The sequence below is a fragment of the Gymnogyps californianus genome, chromosome 5, assembly GCF_018139145.2.
Source record: "Gymnogyps californianus isolate 813 chromosome 5, ASM1813914v2, whole genome shotgun sequence".
NCBI classification, from domain to species: domain Eukaryota; kingdom Metazoa; phylum Chordata; class Aves; order Accipitriformes; family Cathartidae; genus Gymnogyps; species Gymnogyps californianus.
Genome location: NC_059475.1, coordinates 67,139,431 through 67,166,081, shown reverse-complemented (window position 1 = coordinate 67,166,081; position 26,651 = coordinate 67,139,431). Strand labels below are relative to the sequence as shown.

General features: G+C 43.8%; 1 protein-coding gene across 6 annotated transcripts in view; it reads left to right on the top strand.

The window, feature by feature from the left end:
* Positions 1 to 26,284, top strand: part of KTN1 (kinectin 1) — a 79,124-nt gene extending 52,840 nt beyond the window's left edge. For 2 of the 6 annotated variants that reach the window (XM_050896871.1, XM_050896869.1), the window contains 23 exons: positions 241 to 278; positions 913 to 1,003; positions 1,166 to 1,234; positions 2,859 to 2,896; positions 3,570 to 3,660; positions 3,772 to 3,849; positions 4,734 to 4,771; positions 5,805 to 5,895; positions 5,999 to 6,067; positions 6,493 to 6,530; positions 7,465 to 7,555; positions 9,623 to 9,709; positions 11,563 to 11,652; positions 12,788 to 12,868; positions 13,338 to 13,427; positions 13,517 to 13,609; positions 14,961 to 15,032; positions 15,490 to 15,573; positions 15,768 to 15,851; positions 18,245 to 18,328; positions 19,658 to 19,750; positions 24,517 to 24,640; positions 25,791 to 26,284. In XM_050896871.1, the coding sequence (XP_050752828.1) occupies positions 241 to 278; positions 913 to 1,003; positions 1,166 to 1,234; positions 2,859 to 2,896; positions 3,570 to 3,660; positions 3,772 to 3,849; positions 4,734 to 4,771; positions 5,805 to 5,895; positions 5,999 to 6,067; positions 6,493 to 6,530; positions 7,465 to 7,555; positions 9,623 to 9,709; positions 11,563 to 11,652; positions 12,788 to 12,868; positions 13,338 to 13,427; positions 13,517 to 13,609; positions 14,961 to 15,032; positions 15,490 to 15,573; positions 15,768 to 15,851; positions 18,245 to 18,328; positions 19,658 to 19,750; positions 24,517 to 24,640; positions 25,791 to 25,795 (1,719 nt within the window). In that variant the 3' untranslated portion in view covers positions 25,796 to 26,284. The remainder of the gene's footprint in view (positions 1 to 240; positions 279 to 912; positions 1,004 to 1,165; positions 1,235 to 2,858; positions 2,897 to 3,569; positions 3,661 to 3,771; positions 3,850 to 4,733; positions 4,772 to 5,804; positions 5,896 to 5,998; positions 6,068 to 6,492; positions 6,531 to 7,464; positions 7,556 to 9,622; positions 9,710 to 11,562; positions 11,653 to 12,787; positions 12,869 to 13,337; positions 13,428 to 13,516; positions 13,610 to 14,960; positions 15,033 to 15,489; positions 15,574 to 15,767; positions 15,852 to 18,244; positions 18,329 to 19,657; positions 19,751 to 24,516; positions 24,641 to 25,790) is intronic. The other 4 variants (XM_050896875.1, XM_050896872.1, XM_050896873.1 and 1 more) reach the window with 3 other exon arrangements.
* Positions 26,285 to 26,651: the final 367 nt, after the last annotated feature.

Sequence of the window (26,651 nt, the reverse complement as noted above, 5' to 3'; positions counted from 1 at the left end):
GATGGTGTGGGTTTGCTTTTGTTTTCCTGGAACTTGCAGCAGACTTGGTATTATTGGTTTGCCAGGAACTGGAGACCAACACCTAATTTTCTCAGGAGCAGCCAGATAGATGAAATTGTTAGGCTGCTACGTAGCTTACCCAGTGCCAGAGTGCTCAAGCTCTCTACTCCTTATCCCTCAACACTTGCAGATTGTTTTGCTCTTGTCTGTTTTTCTAAGTTGAAGCTCTGTTTTGAACAGGTTTCCTTCCAATCACTGGTGGACGAACTCCAGAAAGTGTAAGTTACTGCACAGATTTCAGTTCTGATTGTTCCTTCTGTCTGTCTTTATTCCATGACTACAAGTGTTTTGCTTCCCTGAAAAGATTTGCTTTTAACTGCGTGGGGGGTGTGTGTGTGTGGCAGGAAGCGTTATCATTTGGAAACACGTCATGTCAGATCAATACCTTTTGAAAATCCAGTTGCTTCTCTGCTAAGCAGTTAACTTCGTAAGCCTAACTTTGACTAGACGAGGAATTGCACTGAGTTGTCAGATAATTTTTTTTTTTCTTCAGTAGGCACTCTAAAAGGAGTGAGCTTGTTTGCTCTGTGTGTATTTAAGTTGATAAATACTTTGCTGGAATGTCCTGTGAAGGCTGAAGTTAAGTGTGCGTCATTCCAGGGACTATTGATACCTTAATTTGCATTTTTAGACAGTAATAGTATCTATTTAGCATGTGAACTACTGGTTATATAAAGCCAGCTTGTTCTGCACTATTCCCAGGCTTGTTCCTCCTATTTGTTTTTCCTGCTTGGTCCCACTGTGGATCCCCGAGGCTGGTGATGTGATGTGACAGCAGAACCAAAGTTTGTGTATTTGCTCAAGTAGCACGTTTGTTCAGCTAGCTAATGTTGTTCCTCTAATCTTTTTAAGGATCCATGAGAAGGATGGAAAAATAAAATCAGTGGAAGAACTCCTACAAGCTGAAATCCTTAAAGTAGCAAGCAAGGAGAAGACTGTTCAGGTATCTATCTCTGCAATACCTACCTTCCTTTCTGTGTCTATGCCACTGACTACCACTTGTTTGTTACTGCATGGCATTCTATAGTGATGAATTTGTAGCATCCATTTTTGTGGCGTTTTTGTGTTTCCATTGTCCAATCCTGTCTGTTTTGTCATTGAAAAGGCTTTGACACAGGAAATAGAGGCTCTGAAAGAAGAAGTAGGAAATTCCCAGCTTGAGATGGAAAAACAGGTAAAATACCTTAGTGCCAGAAGTGTGAAACAGCCTTGCCTTGGATGCGCTGCTCGCTCATTTCTGTTGCAGTGTGTTTTCTTTCACTGGTGAATGTCATTGGGTAAGGGAACTTTTTAATGGTAGAGCTACACTATTCTTGGATATGAAGCAGTAAATATGTGGTACAACTACTGCTGTCCTTTAGAAGCCACATTCCTCTGGATGCCCGAGCTTTTTGGACTTTTAGCATGAAATTTGGCAAGAATTGCTGTAACTTAAAGCATTGTAGCATTAGCTCTGGCTGGGCATATTGCATACTGTCCCTGTAGTAAACACGAAACCCTGGGACCTCCTTTGAGGCTGGCAACTTGAAAATCTCAAATGCTGAAGGTGCTGCTTCTTTTGTTGGCCTTTCTGTGTTGCTAGAACAATACTGCAGGCCCAAATAGTATCTGGTTTCCAGGTAAACCTAAGACTGCTTTCTTTCCAGTGTGCAAAGAAAGCCTGTCTTGGCAGAGTAAGTTTTACTCTAGCTGTCAGGAATGCAGAAATGGAGGAGTGTTGGCTTTTTTGGCATGCTTGCTGTTTAGCATCCAGAACAATGGGAACTCACGTTTCCTTAGGGAGCCCGTTCTGCAGGCGGCTTAATCCATCGTGCTGTCAGGAAGTTTGCTTGCTTGTTTGTGTGGGGTGTGTGGGTTGGTTTTTTTTTGTCTGCAACTTTTTTCAGTCTTTCTAGCTACATTCCGACATGTCACCCCCTTTTCTTCTTTCCTTAAAGTTTTGTCCTTTTTAGGCAAAGCTTCATAGAATGGGTTTCCGTCTTGGGCTTTTCCTCCAAAGCAAATTCCCAGGAACTGGGGGAATTAATTCGTGTGTGTTTCCTTCCCTGGAAGTGACACAGAGCCCAGAACAAAATGCAGTTTAGGGTTGCTGTCTCTGGAAAGCTATATATGAGGGATGCTTGCTCCAAAGGTGGTCTGTTATGCACCTTTTGGTCTCCTGCAAGCGGAATAGAGGTTTTTGGGTATGTCTGAAACTCCTGCTGTGTTGTGGTAGAGGACTAAACTAAGCTAGCTGTTTGGACAGCCAGTATCTACACAGATAGCCACTGTCAGGCTTTTATACAAAATTCAGAGGAAATGTTCCCACTAAATGTTGTTTCTTCAATCCATGTTCGGCCTTAGAATGGGAATTTAAGGGAGTGCTGACATTGCAGAGAGCATCTAAAAAGCACTTGCTTGTGCAAAGGTCTAAATGACTAGGGGTACTCTCTCTGATTTGAGCTGCAGTTGCTAGTGAGATGGTTGTCATCATCAGTGTCTGCTTCTTCCTTTGTCTCTCATGGTGGAAGAGTGCTCCAGTGGGCCTGCTTGTGTTTCCATTTGCACTGTTTTCTTTTCTGCTCTGGAAGTCACATTTTAAATGCAAAGAAAGTAAATAGTGGAGACACTTGGCTTCTCATAACTTACTTTCCCAGAAAAAAACCAAAACGCGTGTTTATGCTTACGTAACTGTAACAAATAGTGCATATTGTAATAATGTCTAATGGCTTTTTCCCCTGTTTCTCCCTAGAGCAGTTTATAGCATTTATGTGTCTTTTCCGTGTGCGTTGAACTGAAGTACTGATTATTTTCTTTAGGTGTCGATTACATCACAAGTCAAAGAACTTCAGACTCTGTAAGTACAGTTATTAACATGTCTGCTCTGCCCTGTGCACCTCTCGCTTCCCTGCTCCAGTCTGTTTTAAGTTAAAATGTTCTTGCCTGGTGTCTGTGCTTTGCATGAAGTGATCCAGGCTATTAACACTGCTCTTAGTAGATGTGTGTCCTTATTAGAAATACCTGGTCCTGTCTGAGACAGCAGATATGGTGAAGTGCTGGATGGCTTCATGAGCCCCAATTAAACTACAAGGGATTAAACTCAAGTCGGGATGGAAGGATGTAGGCAGGGCACTATGGCAAACTTATTTTGGTAATATCTCCGCTGTAGCTGGGTGGGTAAGTGTGAATTGAGCCACCACAGTCACCAGTCCCTCGTGTCGCCAACTGGGGAGGGGCAAGGGAGTATTTTTGGATGAGGAGAGCACACGTGTGTGAAATCCCTGCAATAATGTCGGCGCAGAATTTGTCTGTTTTCATTTAATGAGCAGTACCATTGATCAACGGCATCTCCTGCTAACCCAGACTGAAGTGGAAGTATTCACAGGTTGATTTTTAGTGGGTGAATTGTGTTTGTGCCTTTCATCATATATGCTGCTTTTGCTACGTGCTGCAAAGCATAGGATGTCTCTTTTTCAGATGGATAAAAGAGCAAGGGTTTATGCTGTGTGTCTATGTGTTTAATGGTACAGGTTGAAGGGGAAGGAAAAGCAGGTGAAAACTATGGAGGCCTTATTGGAAGAGAAGGAGAAAGAGATTGTTAAGAAAGGAGAATGGCTGCAGGTAAGCTTCCTTGGTATTCTAAAGGGAAATAAGTTCTGTTGCAGTACTTCTGGCTGTGGAAAAGTTACATTTACACTGCTAAACTTGCCTTTTTTTTTTTTTTGTTCAAAGGGTCAGAAGGATACAATTGCACAATTAACCAGTAAAGTTCAGGAGTTAGAACAACAGAACCTGCAACAGCTCCAACAGGTATGGCTTGCAGAGTGGATGTGGTTTGGGAGTGCTGCTCAACTGAACTGGAAGATGTTGGTTTTGTCCTCTACCTCTCACAAAGGGTTTGCACTGGCTTCTACAGCACCTACAGGGCTATTTTAAATCCTACTTGACTAAACTGGTAATCTACAGTGCAGAGAGCCCTCTAGTTCAGCTGTGTTCATCTAAAACAGGTTTTACATGGATAACAAGTTCTGAGAGCTTTTCTTTAACCTGGATGATACTATGTGTAACGAGTAGCTTTGGTGGTCTGAACTTTGAAGCTCACAGACAGAATCATAGCTGTGTCGTAGGTACCTCCTTGCCAGACTGAAGTAGCATCTCTATAGGGCTATGGTCACGGAGAAACTCTTGCTGTAACTGAACGTAGCAGCTCCTCTTGAAGTGGTCTGACTGCTGTGATTCCGTCCTGCCTTTACCTGTTGCAGAAATTGCAACTGGCTGGAGTATTTTGGCTTTTGATTTCCTGCACTGGACTTGAGAACAGGCAACTGGACATCCTTGAAGCCAGGTGTTACTTAATGGAAGAATTTTTCCAATAAGGTGGTATTCTAGCTCAGTTTGGATTTTTGTTGTAGATAAAGGGGAGAAACTGAGTTGCACTCTTATTTTGGATGGATGTCTAGACAGGCTTTTATCCCAGGGGAGAGGTGGAATGGAGAGAAATTGGCTGGTGTGAAGTTTGGGATGCTTGGTGTAAGCTGTGCTTCTGAAATCCATTATGTGTTTAGATATTCTTGGAGCAATATCTGATGCAAAATTCCTGGTATTTCTTTGGCAAGTATCTTGCAAGCTGACTTGTTAATTTGAAAGCTTTACTGTGCCATCAAAGTGAGGTTGGGAATTACTTTGTTTTTCAGGTACCTGCTGCATCCCACGTTCAGGACCTGGAGAGCCTGTGAGTATGCTTAGTAGCAGTTTCTCAAGTGCCTGCTGATAATATGCATTCAGTGCTGGCGTTTATCTTAAATTGGAATGTATGATTTGGTTTCAAGAATTTTATGGGCTTTGCTAAAATAAGCTGTTAGTGCTGATGGACGTACACCAGCCAGTGTGTCTGCTGCCGTGTGTAATAGCAAGCGTCTGGCGTTCCTGCCTGGCGTGCCTAAGTAGTAGTGCTCATACACTTTGCAAAAGTGAATGATCGCCCAGGGCTCTACTAACTAGTGAAATTGCTGCTACTTCTTGTGTCTAGTGATAATTTCTCCTTCTGTTTAGCATGTTTAAAGGAGTGTGGATTTAAGTGCCTGTGGCTGAGTCAGTAAAAGCAATGAACAGATAGTTTGCCATTTTCAGTCTGAGATGCAATGGCCAATTCTCCAGCTCCTGTTTTATGGAGAAACGCTGCCAGACTTCCCTCTGTTTTGACTCTGCTTTGTCTGGCTGCTCTAAGTCAGAGGAAGGTTGTATGAGACTGTGCCAAAAAGGGCTCTGTCTTCAATGCAGCTCTTGTAGAGTGCTGCTTTGCCAGCAGAGCTCCTGTATAGCCAGTACATGGTACCGAAGGCAGCCTCACCTTTAGGAGACTGTCCCTGGCACCTTCAGAGCCAGCTGGCTTGCAGGATTTGCTCAGGTGATCAATTGCTTCTCTCCCACTTTGGCTCTGAATGCTGTTGAGATCAGCTATGACTAGATGTGTTTGCTGATTGACGTGTGAAATGACTAGCTTGCTTCAGGCCAGTTCTTAGCAGGTAAGTGTTTGCAATACATGTTGTTGCAGCTGGTGTGTATTTTTGTTAGCTTTCTTGGTTTGGAGCCGTGGTGCAATGGTTTCTTCTCTGTGTGTGTGCTCTCCTTTTGGCTGATTATTATATATAGCATACAAAACATATTTATCTTCTGCTGCTGAAAACTGTCCCCAGTGTCTGTCCCTTTTAAGCATAAATTCTTACTTTAACCCTTTTTTCCTACTTTCTAAATCATCTCTGCAGGTTGAAAGGGGAAGAAGAACAAATGAAGAAGTTGAAAGCTGTAGTGGAAGAAAAAGAGAGAGAAATTGCAAGCCAAGTAAAACAGTTGCAGGTAAAGTTTCAATAGAAGTATCTTGTGTTGTAAGGAGCGTATGTATTGTGAGTGTATATCTATATGTATACATGTATACATATTGCCTCTTTTCTTTCAACAGGATGTGCAAAAGGAAAACGAATCTTTTAAAGCTCAAATTCAAGAATTAAAGCAGGAGAATTGCAAACAGGTACAGTTTCCAATTGCAGTGTTAGTAAAGTCAAAGGAGGTGGTGGTAGCTTGTGTGGATGGCATGGAAAACCAGTAGTTGTATTGACCATGCAAATCCAGGGACAGCTTCAGGGTTGGATTGCATTAAGCCAGCTATTCTGGCTGTTGCATATCTGTTCCTGCTTCCCTTTATCGTGTGATTTTGCAGCGTTGTGCTCTTTCTTATGCCTGCTGTGTTCTCGTCTAGCTTTCCACCCCTGTCTTTACACGCTGTATCACAGCCAGAGTTCTTCTGGCCAAAGGAGGCTGGACAGGACTCCCTCGAAGGCCGAGAGTGCAGCTGCTTAGTGTTGCAGCAGTGCCTGGTTAACAAGGCAGATCATGCACTCTGCACCAGTCTTTGCTGCTGATCTGCTCCTAAATGAGTTTCTAATCTGTTTGCAGGCATCTCTGGCTGTCCAAAGTGAGGAGCTTCTGCAAGTGTGAGTACTGCCAGAAGTTGAATGCAATAGATCAGCGCTTCATTTCACTTATTGCTCAGGAAATTTAAAAGATGGAGTAAATGCCAAATGTACAATATCAGCATGTGAGAAGTGGCCAGTAAAAAAGTCTTTACTATCTAATAAAACTTGAACATAGAGATTCTGCTCACGCTAATAATCGTCAGCTGCAGTCTTCTGCAGACAGTGCTTGCAATATGCTGTGCCCACAATGTAAGCGAGCCACAATTGATTTAATTTTAAATGCATGCCAGCTCCAGCTGTATGTCTGAAGAGTTAAATGTTGGTGTTTCAAGCAAAAGTGACAGGCTTTTTTCTTGGAACTTCAGCTTAGTAGAGGGTTGTTCATATTATAAAATTGTCTGGTGGAAATCTCTTCCCAGGGAAAATCTCAGGGGTAAAAGAGTGTTATAATGTAGAGCTGAAGTGCACTAAAGAACTATGTGGAAGCTAATGCCATACTGGCTTATATTGTGCTACACAAATTGCCACTGTCATGCATTTTTGGCTGGCTGAATTATTTTTCTTTTAAGTTAAATGACTTATAAATTGTGGACTAGGTGCTTGAAAAAGAATGCTCTTATCCAGCAGGCAGTGCCTGTTTTGTGGTGTTGTACTAGCGTGGGCTGGCTGACTTATCCTCGTCTAATGCGTTGCCTTTCTGTGGCCTTGATAAATGTGTGCAGATGCCTGTTGTAGGCAAACAACAGCTTTACAATGGGCTTCGCTCTGGCAGCCCGCAGTTCACAGAGCAGTAGGAAGCAAGCGGTACTGCCAAGTCAGTGAGAGCAGCTTTTCAAAGAGAGTGTGTTGCTGGAAGGGAAGGCAAGTTAACGTATGTGAAAGGGTGTCAGCGCTTCACTTGAAATTTCTTAAATGTCTCCTGACTTGTTTATGATTCTTTTTGCTAATTCAGGGTTGCAGGGAAAGAGAAGGAAATCGCCAGTCTCCAAAATGAGCTCACCTCTCAGAGAAATGCATTTGAGCAACAGAGGAAAAAGAACAACGTAAGGAAATTCTTCCCCCACTTGCCCCCCAAAAAACCCCAAAGAACAACCAAACCTGTGTGCACGGCGCTCCTTGATGCCTAGGGCATTCTGCTGAGAACATGTTTCTGACAGTTGTCTGCCGTATTGTGTGCCCTGGATGCTCCTCTCTTCTTGGGAGTGGCTAAGCGTACCTTACTTCACTGCTCCGAGTTTTGTCAGCTCTTTGACAAGTTGCTGATTTGGTGAGAGGGAGGAGACTTGCTGGGGGACGCATCCTGCAGCAAGTTCTCAGACTTGGGTTCAAGCCTTGTTATCCCTGTTCAGAAACATGTTCTTTGCCAAGGGAAGAGGAGGGGTTTGGGGAGAGAGGGTGGGAGGGTGAAGGGGGGTGCTGTGCTCTGACTGAGTTATGGTCCTTGTGTGGGGACATGGGAGAAGGCATTACCTTCAGGGCTCTCGGATCTGGCTATTCCCACTCCTAAGGGTGACTAATCCTGATGTTCTGAAGGAGGTGAAGGACAGTGAGCCTTCCTTTACCGCAGCTGCTGATGGTGCAGTATGGGTTGTTTGTGGGTGGAAGTAAAGATTGTATCTTCCATCACAGAGCTGTGAAATTACCTCATTGTAATACATTACCTATGCGGGGCGAGAGAATGGCATCTTTTAAGTTATATGGAAGAAAGTTGTTAAAATACAGGGTTTTTAGCTCACCTATCTCTCCTTGATAGCCTGTAAAGTCCAGTGAATACCATGCAATAAGCTTTATTGCTTAAAAGTGGGACGATATAAGGAAGATGCACAAGGAAAATACTGAGAACGTGAGCTTTTGAGCAAGTAGTGTTGCTTAAGAGCTCAAATAAAGTAGAGAGAAAGTGGCTGAGTAGTCTCAGAAGAGAGATGAGCTGGCAAGGTAGAACATATGCATGCCTGTTTCCTGGGGAATTGCAGGGTCTAAGTACCCTTCGTGGTGCAGGCAGAAACCTGGCTGCTGCTGAAGGCAGATCATGCCTGTAGGTCCCAGCTTTCCACATTGCAACTTCATGCATTCCTGTTTTTGTGTCCTGTGAAACAGCCCTTAGGATAGCAGGCAGATAGAAGTAGTAAAGTGAAACTAGTGTAGGTACACACTAGGATTTGGATGCCACTTTGCGTGGTGAATTAAGAAAATAGTCTTTCAAAAATAGCCCTTTGCTAAAGCAGATTGCTCTGAGGGTTGGGCAAAAAAAAAAAATCTAAATCCCAAGCACCGTAATCTCCTCCCCGCAAGGCCCACCGTCCTTCCTAGATAAGAGCTGCGAGGCTGTTTTTATAAGAGCTCTCAGCCTCCTAACTGAGCTTGCATGTTGACGTCTTGTGGAGTACACGTTTGATGACCTTGCCAAGAAAGATGCAGGAGTGCAGCACGGCACGGTGGTGTTTCCATGCGGATCTGGGGCGTGCTCGCCACTAGTGAAATCCCAGAACCTACCAGGAGGGCTGGTGAGCAGCAAACCAGTTTTCTTTGGGTACAGTGGAGAGAGCTGCGTGGGTAAATGCTGCGAACCAAGGCCCTGAGCTTTGTGTTTCTAAAATCAGCCCTGGCGTAGTAGGTTTGGGCTGAGGCCCAGGGTTCTACGCAGCTAGATCTGGTTGCAAGATCAGGGGCATAAATGTGTACACCTCCATGTATACTTGGGTCCATGCTGGGTTCCGCAATGCGACATGCCTAACACTCTGTTGTGTAATCTGTGGTTTGGTGTCTGTGTTCCTCACTACTTTTGAAAACTTCCCTCTTTCTTCTTACAAGTGCAGTCAAAGTGTGGGGTCGCTGTAGCGATACGCTCTGTAGTAACAGTTGGATCAGTTTTGGACATGGGGGCAGGTTGGGCAGAAATTGGCATTTTTTTTTCCCCTTTTCATTCAAACTTTTTCGAACATCACACTTGTTTTTGCTAGTGTATGTCACCTTACCCTGCAAAATCATCTTGCAGTAACCAGCATTTAAATGCAAATGGTGGAATGTAATGCAAAATATATCTCTGAAGTAAAAGCGGAAACAGTTTGAATATTGGCTGAACTGAAATCATTCTTTCTAAAAATGATTAGGACCTTCGGGAGAAAAACTGGAAAGCAATGGAAGCATTGGCATCAACTGAAAAATTGCTGCAGGACAAAGTGAACAAGACTGCCAAGGTTGTAATGTTAACTGCTAGAAACAATGCGTTAAGCTAGAAGCAGATCTGCAGCTGGTTTTTGAAATGAAATGGAGGCATTTAACTTTTACTGCAATTTAAATATAGTCTGTTCTGAATGATCATTCATATACTCTCACCTCTGCTTCTTCCTGTTGTCTTTTAGGTTTCTTTTATTTTTTTATCCTTAATTTGTGGGCATGCTGATTTTTGATTTGTTTGCATAATTGTTAGAGCTGTTGTGAATTGTTTTTTCTTTGTGGGGAGCTCTAGAATAAAAACTGTGCTGGTGAGCAACCTGCTTTCATCTACTGGGCTTTCACTGCGCTTGAATAAATTTATTGGACCCGTGAAGAACTAGAACTAGATTATTATTTAAAAACCTGGGAACTTCTCAGGAAAACAGTGTCACCACAGCTGTGAATTTTCTCCTTGAAAGCATATGAAGCTCGACAGGTCGCGTCAGAGCCAATGTTCAAAATGATGTGCGACGTGAATTGCTCTGAAAGGAGCTTGCATTTGCTATGAGCCTGATTTGGTGTTAATTGTCACTATGCAGATCTCAAAAAAAGCATCAAAATAACTTTAAAAACACAAGTCAGGTAGCTAGAAGCAGAGGAGCTCCGGTTTGGGATTGTGCGTCTGTGTTTTGGAGATGTCTCTGCTCTTCGCTCGGCCCCGTGTTCAGAGAAGTTGTGTACCTGCTTTTGCTGTGTGCTAACGCTTGCCTGCTTTCTCTTGCAGTCGGAAGACTTCATCAAACAGCCATTTACCACTTCTTGGTGGTTCCTAAATTGCTGAAAACTAACACACGTAGCACAACTTCACAACCTAATGTCTTCTGTCCGTTTCTGTCTCTGAATCTAGTAATGCCACCGATCTCTTGCAGCAGAGGAGCTCAGAGCAGCAAGGCGCAGTAACACTGATGTCAAAAAAACCCCAAAAAACCAAAAAACCCAAACCCAAATGTTAGTGAAGGATTTTTGCTGAAAGCTGCCTTCTGCGCAGGGTTTCAGGCTTTCTGCATTTAAACTTATATGGGAGCCTGAGCACTGTATGGCTAAATTAAACCAATCTGCCACAAGCACAGCAAGCAAATGTCCTGTGGCTGGTCTGCTTTTAATGTTAAATAAACGGAACGACAGATCTGTGGTGCCCTTGGCTCTGTGTATTTATATTTGCGGAGCAATGACAAAGAAAACCTGGAGATTGTCACACAGCTCTAATAATTATTTCCCATTGCGTCCAAGCTTGGGGAAGGAGGATGTAAGGGTCTCCCTCTTGAGTACCTAAAAGTAATATTTAGAAGATACAGTCTTGCTTTCTTGGCCTGGTTCAAATGTGCATTAACACAAAGTTTCCTTTTGACTTTAATTCTCTGTTTTTGATGTGGTGATGTTAATTTATGGTGATTTTTTCCCCCCACCTAAAATTGTTTAAAATAAGTATGGATTTTTAAAAAAATTGTTGATTGACCAAACTTCTTGTTTTTGAGATCGCTCAACTTGAGTGGCAAGGTTGGTGTGATCTGTGGATGCAGTTAGTCAGCACAGTGTAGTTCGTGTTGTGTTGTGAACAAGTGAATGATGGTGTAATTTCTGCACAAACAGGCTAGATTAGAGGAGAAGTTAAGAAAATAAAAGCTTAAGCATGAACAAATGTGAAGGCCAAATTCTGAAGCAATTCAGTGTCAATTTTTGAAGCAATTTACTGGCAATTTTGGAGACTATAGCGCCTTTCTCACTTAAAAAATGACTTGCTGGGTTAAGTAAGTTACTCTAGGCATAGAAGAGGCTATTGCCAGGTCCGTGGAGTGTGTTGCCCAATTTCACGTGAGCCCTTCTCTTGGTTTAGGAGAAGCAGCAGCATTTGGAAGCTGCCGAGGTGGAGACGCGTGAACTACTCCAGAAGCTGTTCCCTAAAGTCTCTCTTCCTTCTAATGTGGTAAGAGAAGTGGCTCTTCCTACCCTACTGCTGGGGGCTGGGGAGCTCTGGTCCTGCTGCACTGGGCAGTCTGGAGCGTTTCCCCACGGTCCCCTCTGCCCCAAGGTTCTTGCAGTGGGACGTGTGTGTTTTCTGCTGGTAATACCTGTACTTGCCAGCAGCAGAGAGGCAAAGCTGCAGACAGTTACTTCAAGAAAAGTGTTAAACCAAAAAAAGTTATTATCTTGGTTTTTTTTTTTTTTTTTAAACCGCCCCAACATCTGATTCATCTGCCTGTGTTATCTTGTGTCTAACCGAGATAGTAGATTTTCAGGGGCGGATAAGGTCTGCTGCGTGTTTGCTTACTGTCTGGCATGATGGGGATCCATATCTTCCCTTTTCTGGCTGCGCAGATAACGGCTGGCCCGCCCGTCCAGAGGGGCTGCGCTGCCTCAGTGCTAGTTAATACAGTTCAGGAGGGTTTAGTTTTGTTCCCAAAGTTCCTTTGAAAACCACTGATTTCCAATTTTATATTCTTGGTGGCTTTCAGTTGTTTGCGAGGGAAGTGCACTGGGTTCATATGGTTTAGATTGTGTGAACGATGTGAAGTGAGGCTGGAAGAGTGGGGTCTGCATTTCATTCGTAATGTCTAGAGGTTTTGAATGTTCATATTTAAAATGATTCTCAAATGTGCTAAAGTTAGTCTCCTGATGAACTAGAAACAGAATCAGTCTTTTTAAAGACTATAAGATTATAGAACAGTCTTCCTAGTGAGGTCCCTAGAATTACATAGCAAGCGTCTGCTTTAACTGCTCAGGGATTTTGGAAAAGATGCCCTTAAGTCTTCAAATACTTCTTGTAGAGCCCTGACACTTGCAGCGAGACCTCTGTCACCCAGTTGTATTTGAGCACTTCCAAGCCCCCGTGAACTGTGTGTGTGTCATAACCTCGTGCTCCTGGATTGCTGCCCGCCGACTGTCGGCTCGGCTCGGCTGCGTGTGGTACTAGCTGAACAACTGCTGTTGGGCTGTGTGTTAGCTCTGGGGAATTAGGGGACTGAAACACCGCTGCGTAAGCCTGCAGTTGGGAGGCAAATGTTCTGAAGATAAATTTATTGTGGTTATTCTCAGCTTTAACCGAATGCATTTCCCAACAGAGCCACAGCGAATGGATATGTGGGTTTGAAAAGATGGCTAAAGAGTACTTGAGAGAGGCTTCAGGATCTGAAGACGTCAAGGTAGGCATGAATGGTGGACAGCTTCCTTGTGTGTGGCATAGGGTATTTTCCAGTATAAATCTTGCAAATTGTGTTCTGGATTGTGAAGTTCAAATTGGTGAACAGGCGACAAGAAAATTGTTTTACGGATATTTGCATCTTGTAAATCAAAAATGTATTTGCATCTTTGAAAAGCACCTTGTGGAGTTGTGAGAACATTCATGAAATTCAAAAATCCCTGTTCTCTTTTTCAAGTAATTGTTTTTTTTTTTTTAGGCAACTCAGAATTACTGCAGTAACTCACATAAAGTTTGTGATTGAGTATTGAGAGTTGTAGGTGAACGTTGCACTTGCTGTTGTCTTTGCGTGGGTTGGAGAGACCTGCCAATGTGAATGATACCAGCTTGCTTGTTGACATAAGATAAATAACAACTCAAATCCATCAGTCAGCTGAGACGTGACCCTTCTGGTCCCTTTTCTCCTTTGCCAGGCTATGGAGCAGAAGTTGAAGGAGGCTGAGGAAATGCACATACTGCTGCAACTGGAGTGTGAGAAATACAAATCGGTTCTGGCGGAGACGGTAAGCAGGATGCCCGGTCGCCTGTGCCTTGTGATGTTGCAAGCTGCCTTTCTTCTGCTGTAAGCTTTCAAACCCCGCTCTCTTCTTAGGAGGGGATTTTACAAAGGCTACAGAGGAGTGTGGAAGAGGAAGAAAGCAAATGGAAGATAAAAGTTGAAGAATCACAGAAGGAACTTAAACAGGTATTTCTGAAGATTGGCTTTTTGCGGCAGCCAGGCAGTCTTTGCTTGAAGTCGCAGAGGGTGTTCGAGTGCTGTGAAGGCAGGTGTAGAACAGCCCTGGCTGCCTGGTTTGATGTGTGCGTGACCAGTGGATGAAAAAGGTGAAGTCTGCAACCAGTATAACAGGAATGATCCCTCCTTATAAACAATAGTATTTTTGGTGCTCTGATACTTAATTTCATGCTAAGAGTGATTTTTATCTTTTTGAGGAACATATTGCCATTTAAAAAAACTAAAAAGTGGAGGAACTGTTGATGTCGATGTCTTTAGATCTGTGTGGCTATTCCTGTTGCCATCTTTAGAGAGGCGAGAACAAATGAACAGCACAGGTATAAGGTCTTTGACCATTATGACAGGTCTGTCACAGTCCTTTGCAGGTGATGCAGGAGGCAGCCAAATAGCACGTAGTAATATTAATGCCGACGGGATAGGAAGCCAAAGATTCAGGAATGTACATGTGTCCCATTAATGTGCCCAAGAATATATATTTTTCTGATCCTGGCAACTCAGACTGTATTTCTGTTAAGTACCTGGCTTTTTTCAAAGTCCATTTGTGAACAGATACAGACTTTGTGCTAAAATTTAAGTATCATATAATCGTAACAATTTTTGGAAGCTGTTAAAATACTGCTTAATCCATTATGGTCAACTAATTACACTTGAAATTGCCTGCAAAGCTTTCCTTTTTAGGAAGGCTCTGTTGCTAGCAAAAGTGGTAAGAAAAAAGCCTTTTATGTTTCTTTCCTAATCTAGAATTAAAATAGGTCAAACTGCTTTTTTTGAAAGAAATTATTTCTAAAGTACTTCTGCTTAGTAAATTTGAGTGCCAGAGTATGAGCCTGGAGCAAACAGATGATTTATAAACATCTTGTTTGAGGGGCTTATAAAAGGCTGTCAGATCTTGAACTATAGATGTGCTACCATCTGCTGCGCTTTTGCAGCCTCTAATAAGGCTAAATATGCTGTGTTTGGCTACATATAGTACATGGATGGAGACAGTCTTCCCTGTCTAGGAAAGATATTTCCCTTACCATGGCTAATGAACAACTGGCTTAGTCCTTATATTCCAAATCTTTCAGGCATCTAGGCTCTAAATATGTCAAAGAACAACTTACGTTGGGAGAAGGTAGGAAAGGTGTTCTAATGGAGACTCAGTATATTGAATTATTTGAGTGTGCATCTTATTCAGTCATTGTGATTTCATCCTTTAATATTTTTAAATCGTAGAAGCAAGCTTTGGTGTATATGGAGAGTTTGTCTTAGACCAACCCAACTAAATGATACATTCATCTTTCTTTCTTGAAAACTGCAGATGCGTTCTTCAGTCGTTTCTTTGGAGCACGAGGTGGAGCGGTTAAAGGAAGAAATCAAAGAAGTTGAAACTGTACGTGCAGGTGGTTTTTTTGTCTTTGAAGCTTTCTGTTACTTAAACATGATTTAGGCTTATGCTGTAAGTCTGAACTTCCTAGGACTTCTCTGCTACAAGTAGTGCAGCCTGTGCTGCAGTTTAAACTGAATCTTTTGGCCAGTGTTTTTAAGAAGCAGAGAAGATGGGTACTGGAAATTGTCCTGCTTTTACTTCTGTACTCGCCCACTGGGTCCATTTCCTTGAGAGACTGAGCAGTTTACTGCTTGTTGACGATCTTGGGCTTGATTCTTTTTCTCTTTATCTTTTTGAAGTGTAACAGTTTAAATCTGTGCTGTGCTATCACTGGCTTTGAAATGCTCTCTAAATGTCATGGAATGTTTGGTAGAAATTTATAGCTAATTATAAATCAAGAAAATGATACTGCAAGAAAGCATTGAAAACATCTGTTTTAACTCTGTTTTTCTGTTTCTAGCTTAAAAAAGAGAGAGAACATTTGGAAAGTGAACTAGAAAAGGCAGAAATAGAACGATCTACTTATGTTTCAGAAGTCAGAGAGGTAAACATAATTGACCAAACTGTTCTTTTTCTTTTGGTTACCAGTTGGCTGGCAAACTAATCTAATGCTTAGCCCCTGTGGCTGAGGAGTTTATATGCTTGTGACCTTAGGGTAGAGCGACACACTAATAACTGAGCAGAAGAAAAGTGGGCATCCTAAGGAGACAAATCCTAAAACTCTAAACTTCATTTCAGCTCAAAGATCTGTTGACTGAATTGCAGAAAAAACTTGATGATTCATATTCTGAAGCAGTAAGACAGAATGAAGAGTTAAATTTGGTAAGAAGCTTGTTCTCTGCTGGGCACAAACTAGGCTCCCAGCATACTTACGAAGCAGAGACTTATTTCAAATCCTGTCTGTTCTGCTAACCTCTTCAGCTTGATATTTTTGTCCATTGCAATCATTTATGTAGTCTGACTTTTACAATTTGTCTCTTTCTCTGCTCCTAACAATAGCATGTCTGGTTCTTAAGACTTTTTCCAAAGTCTGTAAGACTTTCATTCCTGGAACTTCTTGAGAATCAGTGTTTTACAGTGTAGACATACAACAGCAAATATAATATCCTTGGAGCAACAAAAGCTGTGCTCTCATCGGTTTAACTTGAGGATTACTCTCTGGTTGGTTTTTTCCAAAGCTTTTGAGGATGCAACTGTGGTATCCATGCTCTGACTGTGCGGAGACTCTTCCATCCTCCTCTGTATGTACAGAAATTGGCCAAACCCCATGTTAGATCAATTCAGAGTATCCAGCCATTCAGCAGTTGGCATCCTGATGTGGCTGAATAGCTGTGCTGGCTTGGTGCATGCACTGTGTTACAGCATGTTTGGCTAGAAATACTCTCCAGCCAATAATGCTCCTATACTAGGTTTTCTCAAGAAGGAGCTGGATTAACTGAGGCCAGACCTGTAGACCCAAAGATGCATGGTTTTCCAGTTTTGAGCCCTTTCACCTCTCACTTGTTTCAGTGATGTGTTTTTTATGGCTGCAGGAGCAGTCAGATCCTTCCTCTGCTTGTGTTTGAACAGTGCTTTCTTGCTTTTGAGCCAGAACCGGGGAAGGTTGTCTCTCTCACCATGTCGTTGGGTGTTAGAGTAGTTGATGGGACAACCTGTCACTGCAGGCTGGGCTGCTGATCTCACCACGGTACTGCCACTAATGTAACTGGGTTAAAATAGTTGATTTAAAAAAAAAAAAAAACAACAACACACCAAAACACACCACAACAACAATCTGTGTAGGTTAATAGTATGCTTGGCAAGCCTAGTACAGCATTGCTTAGCATCCTGCCTCAGCAACCAAAGCCTCTCGTTTTGAAAGCAAGGGAAAAGGGAATTGAATGCATATCTTAAAGTTAATCAGTAAACGCCAACCTTTTGAATATAAGAGGCAACAATCTATTATGTCTGTAACAACAAAAGCTTAAAAAGCTGAGCTCCCTGCTAGGGCAGCTTGACTCTGCAAGCTGATGATGCTGTGCTGGTAGGAGCGTGAGGAGGTGGTAAACAACTGCCTTCGTGCGAATGGCTCAGGAATGCTGTCCAGTGTATGGGAGTGTTTTGCAGTAGGCAGGAGGCTGAGGAATAGAAATGATGGGATTTCAAAATGCTTTTCCCACTAATTTATAAGGTGAGCAGGGAGAGGAGCGGAAACCGCAGAGGAGCTCAACAGTGCTTCCCCAAAATGTAGAAAACCAGCAACCACCAGTCCAGGTGCTCCAAAGGGGGAAACCTTCCAAGGGTGAGACAAATATAATGCGTAGGTTTGGAATCAGTGAGAATTCAGGGCTCTGAGTAGCCTATTGTTCACTTCTTTAATCTCTTGCTGGCTCCCAAGAAGACTGACAGCAGGAATAGTGAACATTAGCACAGTGCACTTCAGAGGCACAAATCCAACAAAATTGGCACTCGAGCTTCTTGTTAGCGCTCCTATTTGAGGCTCGAGCCCTAAGTGCTGTGGCTGGTTCTGTGTGCTGTGTTGAAGAGCAATTGAAATATTCTTTAAAAAAGAATGTTTATATCCTTTGGAAGGCTGTAGTGTAAGGGCAGCCAGTACAAAGTATTCATCCCTCTTCACTGAAATAGTTTCACTTTTTTGGGATTGAATCTAAACACAATCGACAACTTAATATACCCCTGTCGGTGATTCATGCCTTGATGTGACATTAACAGACTGGTTAAGTTAACATAGTTGTAATAAGCGGTGCTTTATTAAGATGGCAAGTAGAGCTTTTTAGTTTATTCAGCAGTGAAGTGACTGTTTAGCCTGAGTTAGGAGGATGGCAATCTACATTTTTGCATATTTGCTGTGAATTAAGTTGAAGTCTGGGCTGACTTTTGAGATAAGAGTGCTGGAGAGGCTTAAGCACTGTCAGTATTGCTAATATTCCTACTGGCAATATAGCTTAAAAGTTGAAACCGCTTGTAATGAAGCTGATGCCAACCATGTCTTTTCTTCTGTAGTTTCCATTCTTTATGTTTATCTTTACAGATGAAGTCTCTCTTCCTTGGCTGTCCTTGTAAACCTCATCGTACATGTTGACTAATCCAGTGCGTGCAATAATTGTCATCTTACTCCCTTTGCAGTCAGTGTGCGCTGGGTTAATCCGTGGGACGGACAGATGAAACCTCCGTGGGTGTGAGGGAAACTGATTTTCTTTGTTACTATTTTGCAGCTGAAAACGCAGCTAAATGAAACACTATCGAAACTCAAAGTTGATCAAAACGAGAGACAGAAGGTAGCTGGTGACTTGCCCAAAGTAAGTAGAGACCCTTAACAATTGCTGATCTAAATGTTATCAAAACCCTCAAGATCTGTAGTTTTGCCATGCTGGAAAACACGGTGATTTGAGTGGCTTGAGGAGACTGCCTGCCTGGTGGGATGCCTTACTCCACTCGCTGGTTCCCCAGGTGACTGGGACTGTGGGTGTAAGCTCATGCAAGATACCTGCATGTCTGTTGAAATGATAAAAATGCAACTAACAGCTCTGTTTAATTATCCTTCTTGAAAGAGTCTCTTGTTCATGATAATTTTATGCCAATGGGAACAAGTGGTGATTTGGGGCTGACAAATAATTCTTAAAGAAACCCAGCCTAACAAAAAGCCTATGACAGCCCTACACCTACACCACAGCCTGAAGCTTTTAAATCCAGTCTCAAATGGCAGTGGGTTATAAGCTGGTTTACAAGCCATCTGCCCATTTGCATGTGGTTACAAATCGGTTATAACCCAGGAGACTGCAAATCTTTAAAGTTAGCTCTACGCAAGCTTGATGAGACAAGCAGGTGGGTTACCTCTGCTCTCCCTCAATGGCTCCTCTTGCAAGATGGATTGGAGTGGGAAATCTTTAAGCATGAGAGGTCGCAGGGCTGTCTGTCACCCCAGAAACAAACCTCTCATGGGAGAATTGATAAATGGAGACAAGAATAGCCTGCAGAGTGGCTGAGCTCTGGCTCCAGACTGTATAACACCTTGTTCGTTCTGCGGTAGATGCACAGTAAGGAAATTGGGCTGCATTCTTGCAGGACTGGAGTGGGGAGGGCTGTTGGTGGGGCAAGTTTTGTCCTGGGACAGGGACAGATGATCACAAAAGCACTGCCAGGAGGTGAGAAGGTAAAGGAGACCTGCTGTAATAAGGTGTTCAAAACATTTTGATCAGGACAATTATGTTGGATGTTGACATGTGAAGTGAGTTGTGCTGATGTTCATGGTATACACTATATAAATGCAGATCTATGATAGGCTTTTGGAGGCCTGCCTGCACTGCTACTCTTGCACAAAAAATTTTGCTGCACCATTTTTATCTAATCACTTGACATGAGACTATTAAAGCTTCCCCACAGAATTGCTCTCAAATGCAGGCAGGCTGACATGCAACATGCTGATTGTAAGGAGACATGTCAATCTTGGCAAATGTGTTGGTCCCTTGAGCAAATCTGGCATAAAACAGATTTCCTCCTGAACAGTGATTTCCTGTGTCTCTAGTGCTCTTGGAGAGATGGGAGTTTGCTTCTCAGCCTTTGCTAATTGTTGTGCCTCCCCTGTGTGTGTGTGTTTTTGTTGGTTTTTTTTTTTCCCTCCACTACAGGCCCAGGAGTCTTTGGCATCTCTTGAGAGAGAAATTGGAAAAGTTGTTGGGGATGCCAATGTTATTGAAAACAGCGATGTTTGCACAGAGTCGGTGAGTGTTTCTTCTGAGCCCATGCTCAGGGGCAATGCAAATCTCATGCAAAGTAGGAGCTTTCGGAAGTGAGGTCCAGCAAAGGAATAGGACGTGTGCTGCTGATGGTAAATTAAGGCTTGATGAAAATTCCTGTCCTACAACTTGTCAGGGCGGTGTCCTGGAGCTGTATCCCAAGGATGCATTGGCAGTTCTGCTGTCGTCTGGATCATGACCTCTTTCCCATGGCTCAAATTTGCAAGGAGGGAGGGCAGAGATTCTGGACATGAGATCTGGGCTTCCAATGGGTTGTTGGTTTAGTTTGGGCAGAAGTGGGAAGATCCCCAGACTTGTCCCTTCAAGAAGGGAAGCTAAAAATAAATCTGCTGATAACTAAATGAGCTTAAAATACTAACTGTTGGGTTGGCACTTGCTGACATCTGTAATGCCAAAGAAAGAAGGCAGTCTTGCATGCCCTGTAACACCAAGGCAGAGAATGCCTCTTGCCAGAACACTGACCCTTCTGGTCCTCTGCAGCTGTGGGCAAGAGCCTGTCCTTAGCCACTGGTAGGTGCCAGAATTCAACTTCAGCTGGTCCTGGCTCCTGGGAATTTGTGCTGACTTTGGATGTGGTCCAGCAGCAAAATCTTGTTAGCCTGAGCTTCGGTAAGCAACGAACTTCAGCAGTGCCTCGTGCTGTGGGTAGGCGACTCTCCAGACTGATGGTGTTTTTATATCCTCCAGTAACGGCATTGCAGTTGCAGGGTCTGGAATTGGGTGGGCTCTGTCTGGGGTTGCCTGTTTTCACGCTTGCAGGTAACTCACCTGAGCCTGTGGGTTACGGTTAGCACGGATGATTGCTGAACTGCTTCTGTAGCTGGTACTCTGAGTGCTGGCCCTAAAAAGACACCACCTGTACAAGTGGTTGAGTTGTGGCTTTGTAACTGGGCTTCTCCATCTCTGGAAACGAGAGCTTTCACACCAGCTTCGAAATAGCTTCAGAACACCTCTCCGGAAGGCAGTTGGGAAGGGGAAGGCTAAAGCAGATGCCTTCCCAGCATGTTTTACACAGCTAAGTGATGTCAATGGAACTCATTACCTGTTTTCTTCTGATGGATAGAGTGGAAGGAAATGCTGTTGTTTGAGGGGGAGAGGAGCACTTGCTGATAGGACAGATAATTTATATCGACTCCTTTTAGCTGCTGAAAGTAAGTAGCTTCATCACCTGCGAGAGGAAGCTAGCAGTCTTCTAAGGAGTACTGTAGAAAAGCCTTTGCCTTTGTAGTCATTAGCAGAAATTAAATAGCTTTTCCAGAGTGATCAGTCGTGGACGCTGATCAACCCTTGTGTTGCGGACTCACCGTGTCCGAGCCAGAGATGCAGCTGAGCCTGCGAGACCACGGATGTCCCAACCCTGTGAGCTGGTTTCCTTGGGAGGGATGGTAGGTCTGTCGAGCCCTCTCCTGTGTTGCTAGCGGGAGGCCGGCCGGTGATGGTGACAATCGGGTGCTCTGTGTCCCTGTCTGCAGCAGGCTGGAGAAGAAAAGCCCTTCTCGAACCAATGCCAAACTGCTTGCTCTCTGCTATGCCTTTATGGCTTATCTAAGTGGTACATCAGAACAGCTATGCCATCAGCCATGGCATTTTGTGACTGGTGACACTGGTGAGCCCTCCTGAGCTGGGTGTCATTAGATGTGCCCTGCGGTGGCCCAAGTAGGCTAGTTTGCTTTAATTGCTTTAGCCTTAACTTGCATAACCCCTCTGGCTCGTGCATTGCTCCGCTGTAGCTGCGTGGGCACGTTGCGGAACCCTAACCAGGTTTCCTGCAGAATATCCATTGCTTTATTCTGAAGAGGAGTGTGGAAAAACAGTCCTAATAAACCTGTAATTAAGCCTTCATTAGTAAAAATATGTTAATTGTCTAAACAGAGCTCTTGACAGGTAGCCATTGGCAGAGGCTGGAATTAGAACATTTTCTTTATCTTCTTCCCCAAGCCCTCTTTGCTGCTTTTTCTTTTTGAGGGAAAAAAAAAAAGAAGCTGTCTCCCCAGAAGCCTAAAAACCCAGCTTAAAATAGCTCTCAGATTAAAAAAGAAAGTCTTCCAGCCACTTCCACCTAGCAACAGTGTCTCCTTTTTAAGAAGGACCTGAAAACACATGCTCAAAAATGAGCATATTTGTTCCTTCTGGGTACTGGAACCAACCCACAAAATTGAGAAATGATGCTTGCGTAAACCCTCAAACACATTCTGTGTGTTTTCTTTAGACTCCTTTTTTTCTTTCTATTTAAAAATAGACCATTTGGTTTTTCTAATCAGCTTCCTTGTCACTTATGGGACTAGATGATGACTAAAGGGGGCCTTTTAGTATGCTTTAAGGAAGTCATTTATATTCAGCAGCTTGCTTAGGCAGTAAACTTATTTTGAGGCTTATATGAAATCTAATGTGCTTTTCCCCCCAAATCTCAGTGTAAAACACTCCATCATTAAAAACTGGAAATGCTGTACGTGTAAAGCACGGTGGAGGGGAATCTGTCAGTTCAGCACCTGTCTTAGCTACCGGGTCTGTGATCACAGGGGGTTCCCCACTACCATCCTCTTCCTCTCTTCATCTCCATATCCCAAAGACACGCTTTCCCCTCGAGTCCTGGAGAGCATGGGGCTGGGGCACAGCAACGACTGCGTAAGGCAGCCTTGCACTCCTGGGTTAGCAGAAGCTGCAGGATGGCTGTGTTGAGCCCAAATCCATCGGGAGCTGGTCAGGATTGGCCCCAGGAGGGTTGGCCCCAGGAGGGTTGGGGATGTGTCTATAATTCATGAGTAAACACTGCCTGAGATTAGTGAAGTCACAAAACAGAAGGGAGAGGAAGCAAATAAGGGAGAGAAGAGCTCTTCCCAGAGATGAGGGCTGAGAGTGAATTGAAAGGCTCCTTCATTGCTTCTGCTCGTGATGGTTTCTATGCTAATGCACATGCACTTTCATACCCGGCACTGTCGGTCAGTGCTGGGATTCATTCATTTGCTGGGATACTAATTGTATTTGCCTTTCCATTTTCATCTGGTCTCGGGGAAGGTGTCCCTGCCCATGGGACACCCTTCCTGCAGGGGGGTTGGAACTAGATGATCTTGAAGGTCCCTTCCAACCCAAACCATTCTATGATTAATCTGTATGAGATTGCTAAGTGAAGTCTCAGTCTTGACAGACCTGATTTTCTACTTCAATAAGAGTCAAATAGGTTAAGGCTACCCTAATACAGATTCCCAATGATTTTTTTTTTAAGGTAGAAAAATGTTTACTGCTTGCACTCAAGAGCTTTGCAATATATGGCTTTGTTCTCATGCCTGAGCCCAGAGTAGTTTCTGTAATGGTGCAGGTGGTTGAGTTTGATTTACTGCCCGCTCTGCGTTACAGCAAGTCTAGCGGCGTTTCCAGCCAAATGGGAGCTGGGAAAGTGGCCCTCTCCGAACTCGCTCTAATTTCCCCGAAACTCTAGGGAGAGATTTGCAACAGCATTATGCATCAGTCTCGTTCTGTTAGTAAAACCCCTTTCAGTTGGAGCGGAGTTGGCCGATGCTGAGCGCTTGCGAACACCTCTGTGCTCATGTTGAGAACTGGGTACTTCTGTATCGCTGACACCAAGGCAGAGTTGCTTATTTTTAGCTGTTAACCTGTAGGAGAGGTTTCCCTTGCAATTTATCTGCACATCTGTAGTATGAGCTGAATAAGGAGTAGTAATGTGTGTCTTCGATGTGGAGTTCTTTGTGCATCTCTGGAGGAGCTAATCAATAAAGGTAATAAAACAGGGATTATATCACTCTTAGCTCAGCAAGACTGACTTTGGGGAGGAGGGCAGGCAAGAGGGGAAGAGTCCATTTCGAGTTGTGACACTTCCCTATTAATAAACTGTTGAACTCTTAAGAAAAAAAAAAAAGGAAAACACTTTTTTAAAAAGCAAGCCCAGCATTTTCATTTCGGTGCAGGAAGCTAGTTTTCTAGCTCTTGGTAGCTTTCTTTTTTCCTTTTCTCCGTGTTGACTGTTTTGTGAAGTCCTCATCCGAGTCCAGGTGTCACTGGCAAGCAGGAATTTCCCAGAGGCTCGGAGCAGAGGGTGAACCCGTGGGATAGCTGGTGGGCAGCAGCCCATGTCCTGAGCCTGAGCAGGAGCGCCGGTGCTGCGGTGTGGGTGGGGAAAGGTGTTTATCTCCAGCCAGCTGTTTCAAATGGTTTCACAGCTGGAGCTGCCTCGTGCTTGGGTATTACATACTGCTGAGGACACCATCCCACAGATCCTCATACAGACCAAGTCCTTGGTGGTCCAGCAGCCTTGTTGTTACAGCTGCGGGGGTCAGAAGTCATCCCTCCTGCTGAGTGCACTGTCACTGTGCTTAGCAGCCTGCGTTATAAACCATGCGCTCTCGTCTGCGTGGGGTTTTCAGCCAGGCTTGTGGGGATGTGGGGTAATAAGTTCTGAGGCTGGATCCGCTGTGGTTATGAGCATAATTCCTGGAACCAGCGAGTAAGTGGAGTCCTAGGCAGGGAGGGTGGGAGCCGGAGGCCAGCGATGCTCTCACCAGCGTTTGGCTTGTGCAGGTAATTCCCTGGAACAGGGAACAGCATCTTGACTTTGAACTATGTTCTCTTTAAATGTGGCCGTAACCCTCTGACTTATAAGAATTGTTCCCATCTGCGCAAGGAGTTGTAATTTTATACGGATGATCTAATTCTAGGCTTTCTTGGTAATTAGATTGTAAATGAGTTTTTAATGATTTTTTTTTTCCTTCTTCCAGGAATTGACTGATAAAAGACTAAATGTGGCGGTGAATCTTAACCAGGATGTAGGTCACCTCAAGAAGCTGCTCGTGTCAGTAAGCCAAATGCTGTCAAAGGGACGAGAACACTACCAGCTAGTAGGTAGGTGTGGCTGGTGGCCGTCTAGTTGAAGTGGTGGGTGACTGTCAGGAAGGACACTGGTCTGCGATGGTGGGACCCCGTTCGGATTTAACAAGTCAGGTGTCAATCTGAGACTTTCAATGCGCAAATCATCAAAAGCTTCTAGTAGGCACTGGATTTGTTCCTCTCTGGATCCATACTTCAGTTAGCTGGGACTAATCTCGCATCCTTCTGTCCCTCTCTAGGCATGTAAGTCTTTATCCCTCCCTCCCACTACCTGCAGCTTCACGCAGCAGGTTTCCCAAAGTTTTGTTCTCCCCGTGCCTGTGCCGTGTTTCCTTCGTCCCAGCTACATGAGCAAAATGCTTACACTTCCATGCTCTGATTGCTTTGGGATGGAGGATATTAAGTAACCCACTGGGCTTTCACGGAGTTAACAGCAATGGCTTGCTGTAGTTGCAGGGATATGAGTATCTGAAGCATCGGTCTGGCATGAACTCTTCATCCAATTACAGACACACGAACAAGGCTTTTATTTTAATAAACTTGGAAACCTGGGCCTTTGTGGTTGACAGAATCATGCTGGTAGACTTCTTAAATGACCCAAAGTTAGCTAAGGGTCAGATAAACTTGAGACACTAAACTTTCTCAGGAAGCTGGTGCAGCTTGTGAGCCTCTGCTAGGTGTGCTGTGAGCCGGGTCTGAAGGCGGGTTGTGAACTGTTGGGTTTGGGAGGCAGCAAAGCCTTGGCACTGAACGAGCTGCTACAAGAAATGTCAGAACTCCCTCTCATCTACTGAGGGTGGGGACTTGGTTTTTTCCTAATTTAGGGGTGGTTTTTTTTATGCTCCTGCCTCTGTAATACAGCATGGGCAGCAGAGCTGGTCTTAAGGGCTGGTAACAGGGTGTTCGCGGTGGGGTGAGCTCAGTCTCGTAGGATGGGCTTGGTGCACGTGGGAGGAAGGTGCTACCTGCACCTTGGCCTCTGCTTTGGGAGGCTGTTCTTGCTCAGCCTCCGCCACCCTGGCTTCTTCCTCTGGGCTTCATCGTGGGCCGACACTAATGAAGCGGCTGGCGTGAGCTGCTGAAGCGCTGGCGAGGTGGGGATTTGCTTGAACGCTGCCCTTTGGAAACTGCTTGGCTGACGTGGCATTTTGTGTTTCTCTTGCAGAATGAAGTCACGGGGGAATCGTTAATTTGAGGATAGCAGAAGGCATTGTATTATATTTTGCCAAATTAAAGCCTTATTTATGTTTTCACCCTTTCTACTTCGTCAGAAACACTGAACAGAGTTTTGTCTTTTCTAATCCTTGTTAGACTACTGATTTAAAGAAAAAACCCAACTCTGTAGACACCTCCAGAGTTTAGTTTTATAATAAAAACAAAACTGTTTGGATAATTAGACCTTTACATTCCTGGAGAGACAGTAAACACATAATCTTTTATCTTATTTTGCTCAATAAAACTTGTTCAGAAAACTCCAATGTGGTAAAGTCACCAATGGGATATAACATTTTAATACTGATGTTGTACACTGTTTTACTTAATTACATTTTTGGGATTAGCTGCCTCTGACTTCAACCTCAAGTAAACACTCTTTTTTTTTTTTGGTTGCTAATGTAATCAGTTTTTGTAATGGTGTCAGCAAATAAAGGGATGCTATTATTCAAGGTGTTCCTGCTCTCTTCTTTTAACTGAATGTGGATGACCTGGGTGAGATTTCCGCCTCTCCCCTCCCTGAAACGAGCATCGGGCTGCACTTGGTGTACTTGTTTTTGGGCAGAGGAGGCACAAGCTTGAGAAGAGGCCAAGTGGGGTGCTTGCAAACTTCAGAGCAAGTCTTCCTTTTAAAGAAAAGGTACTGAGGCTTTAAAAAATATAAGAAATCCCCAGCAAACCATCATGCGAACTGTGGTTCCATGTCATGTATTGTCTTTGGGAAAAATCAGGGAGTACGAGGAGGAGGAACAGTTAAAAACATCGGATTGTATGGCAAAGCCAGCTTTTGTGGGAGTGTTGGACAAGCCTGCCT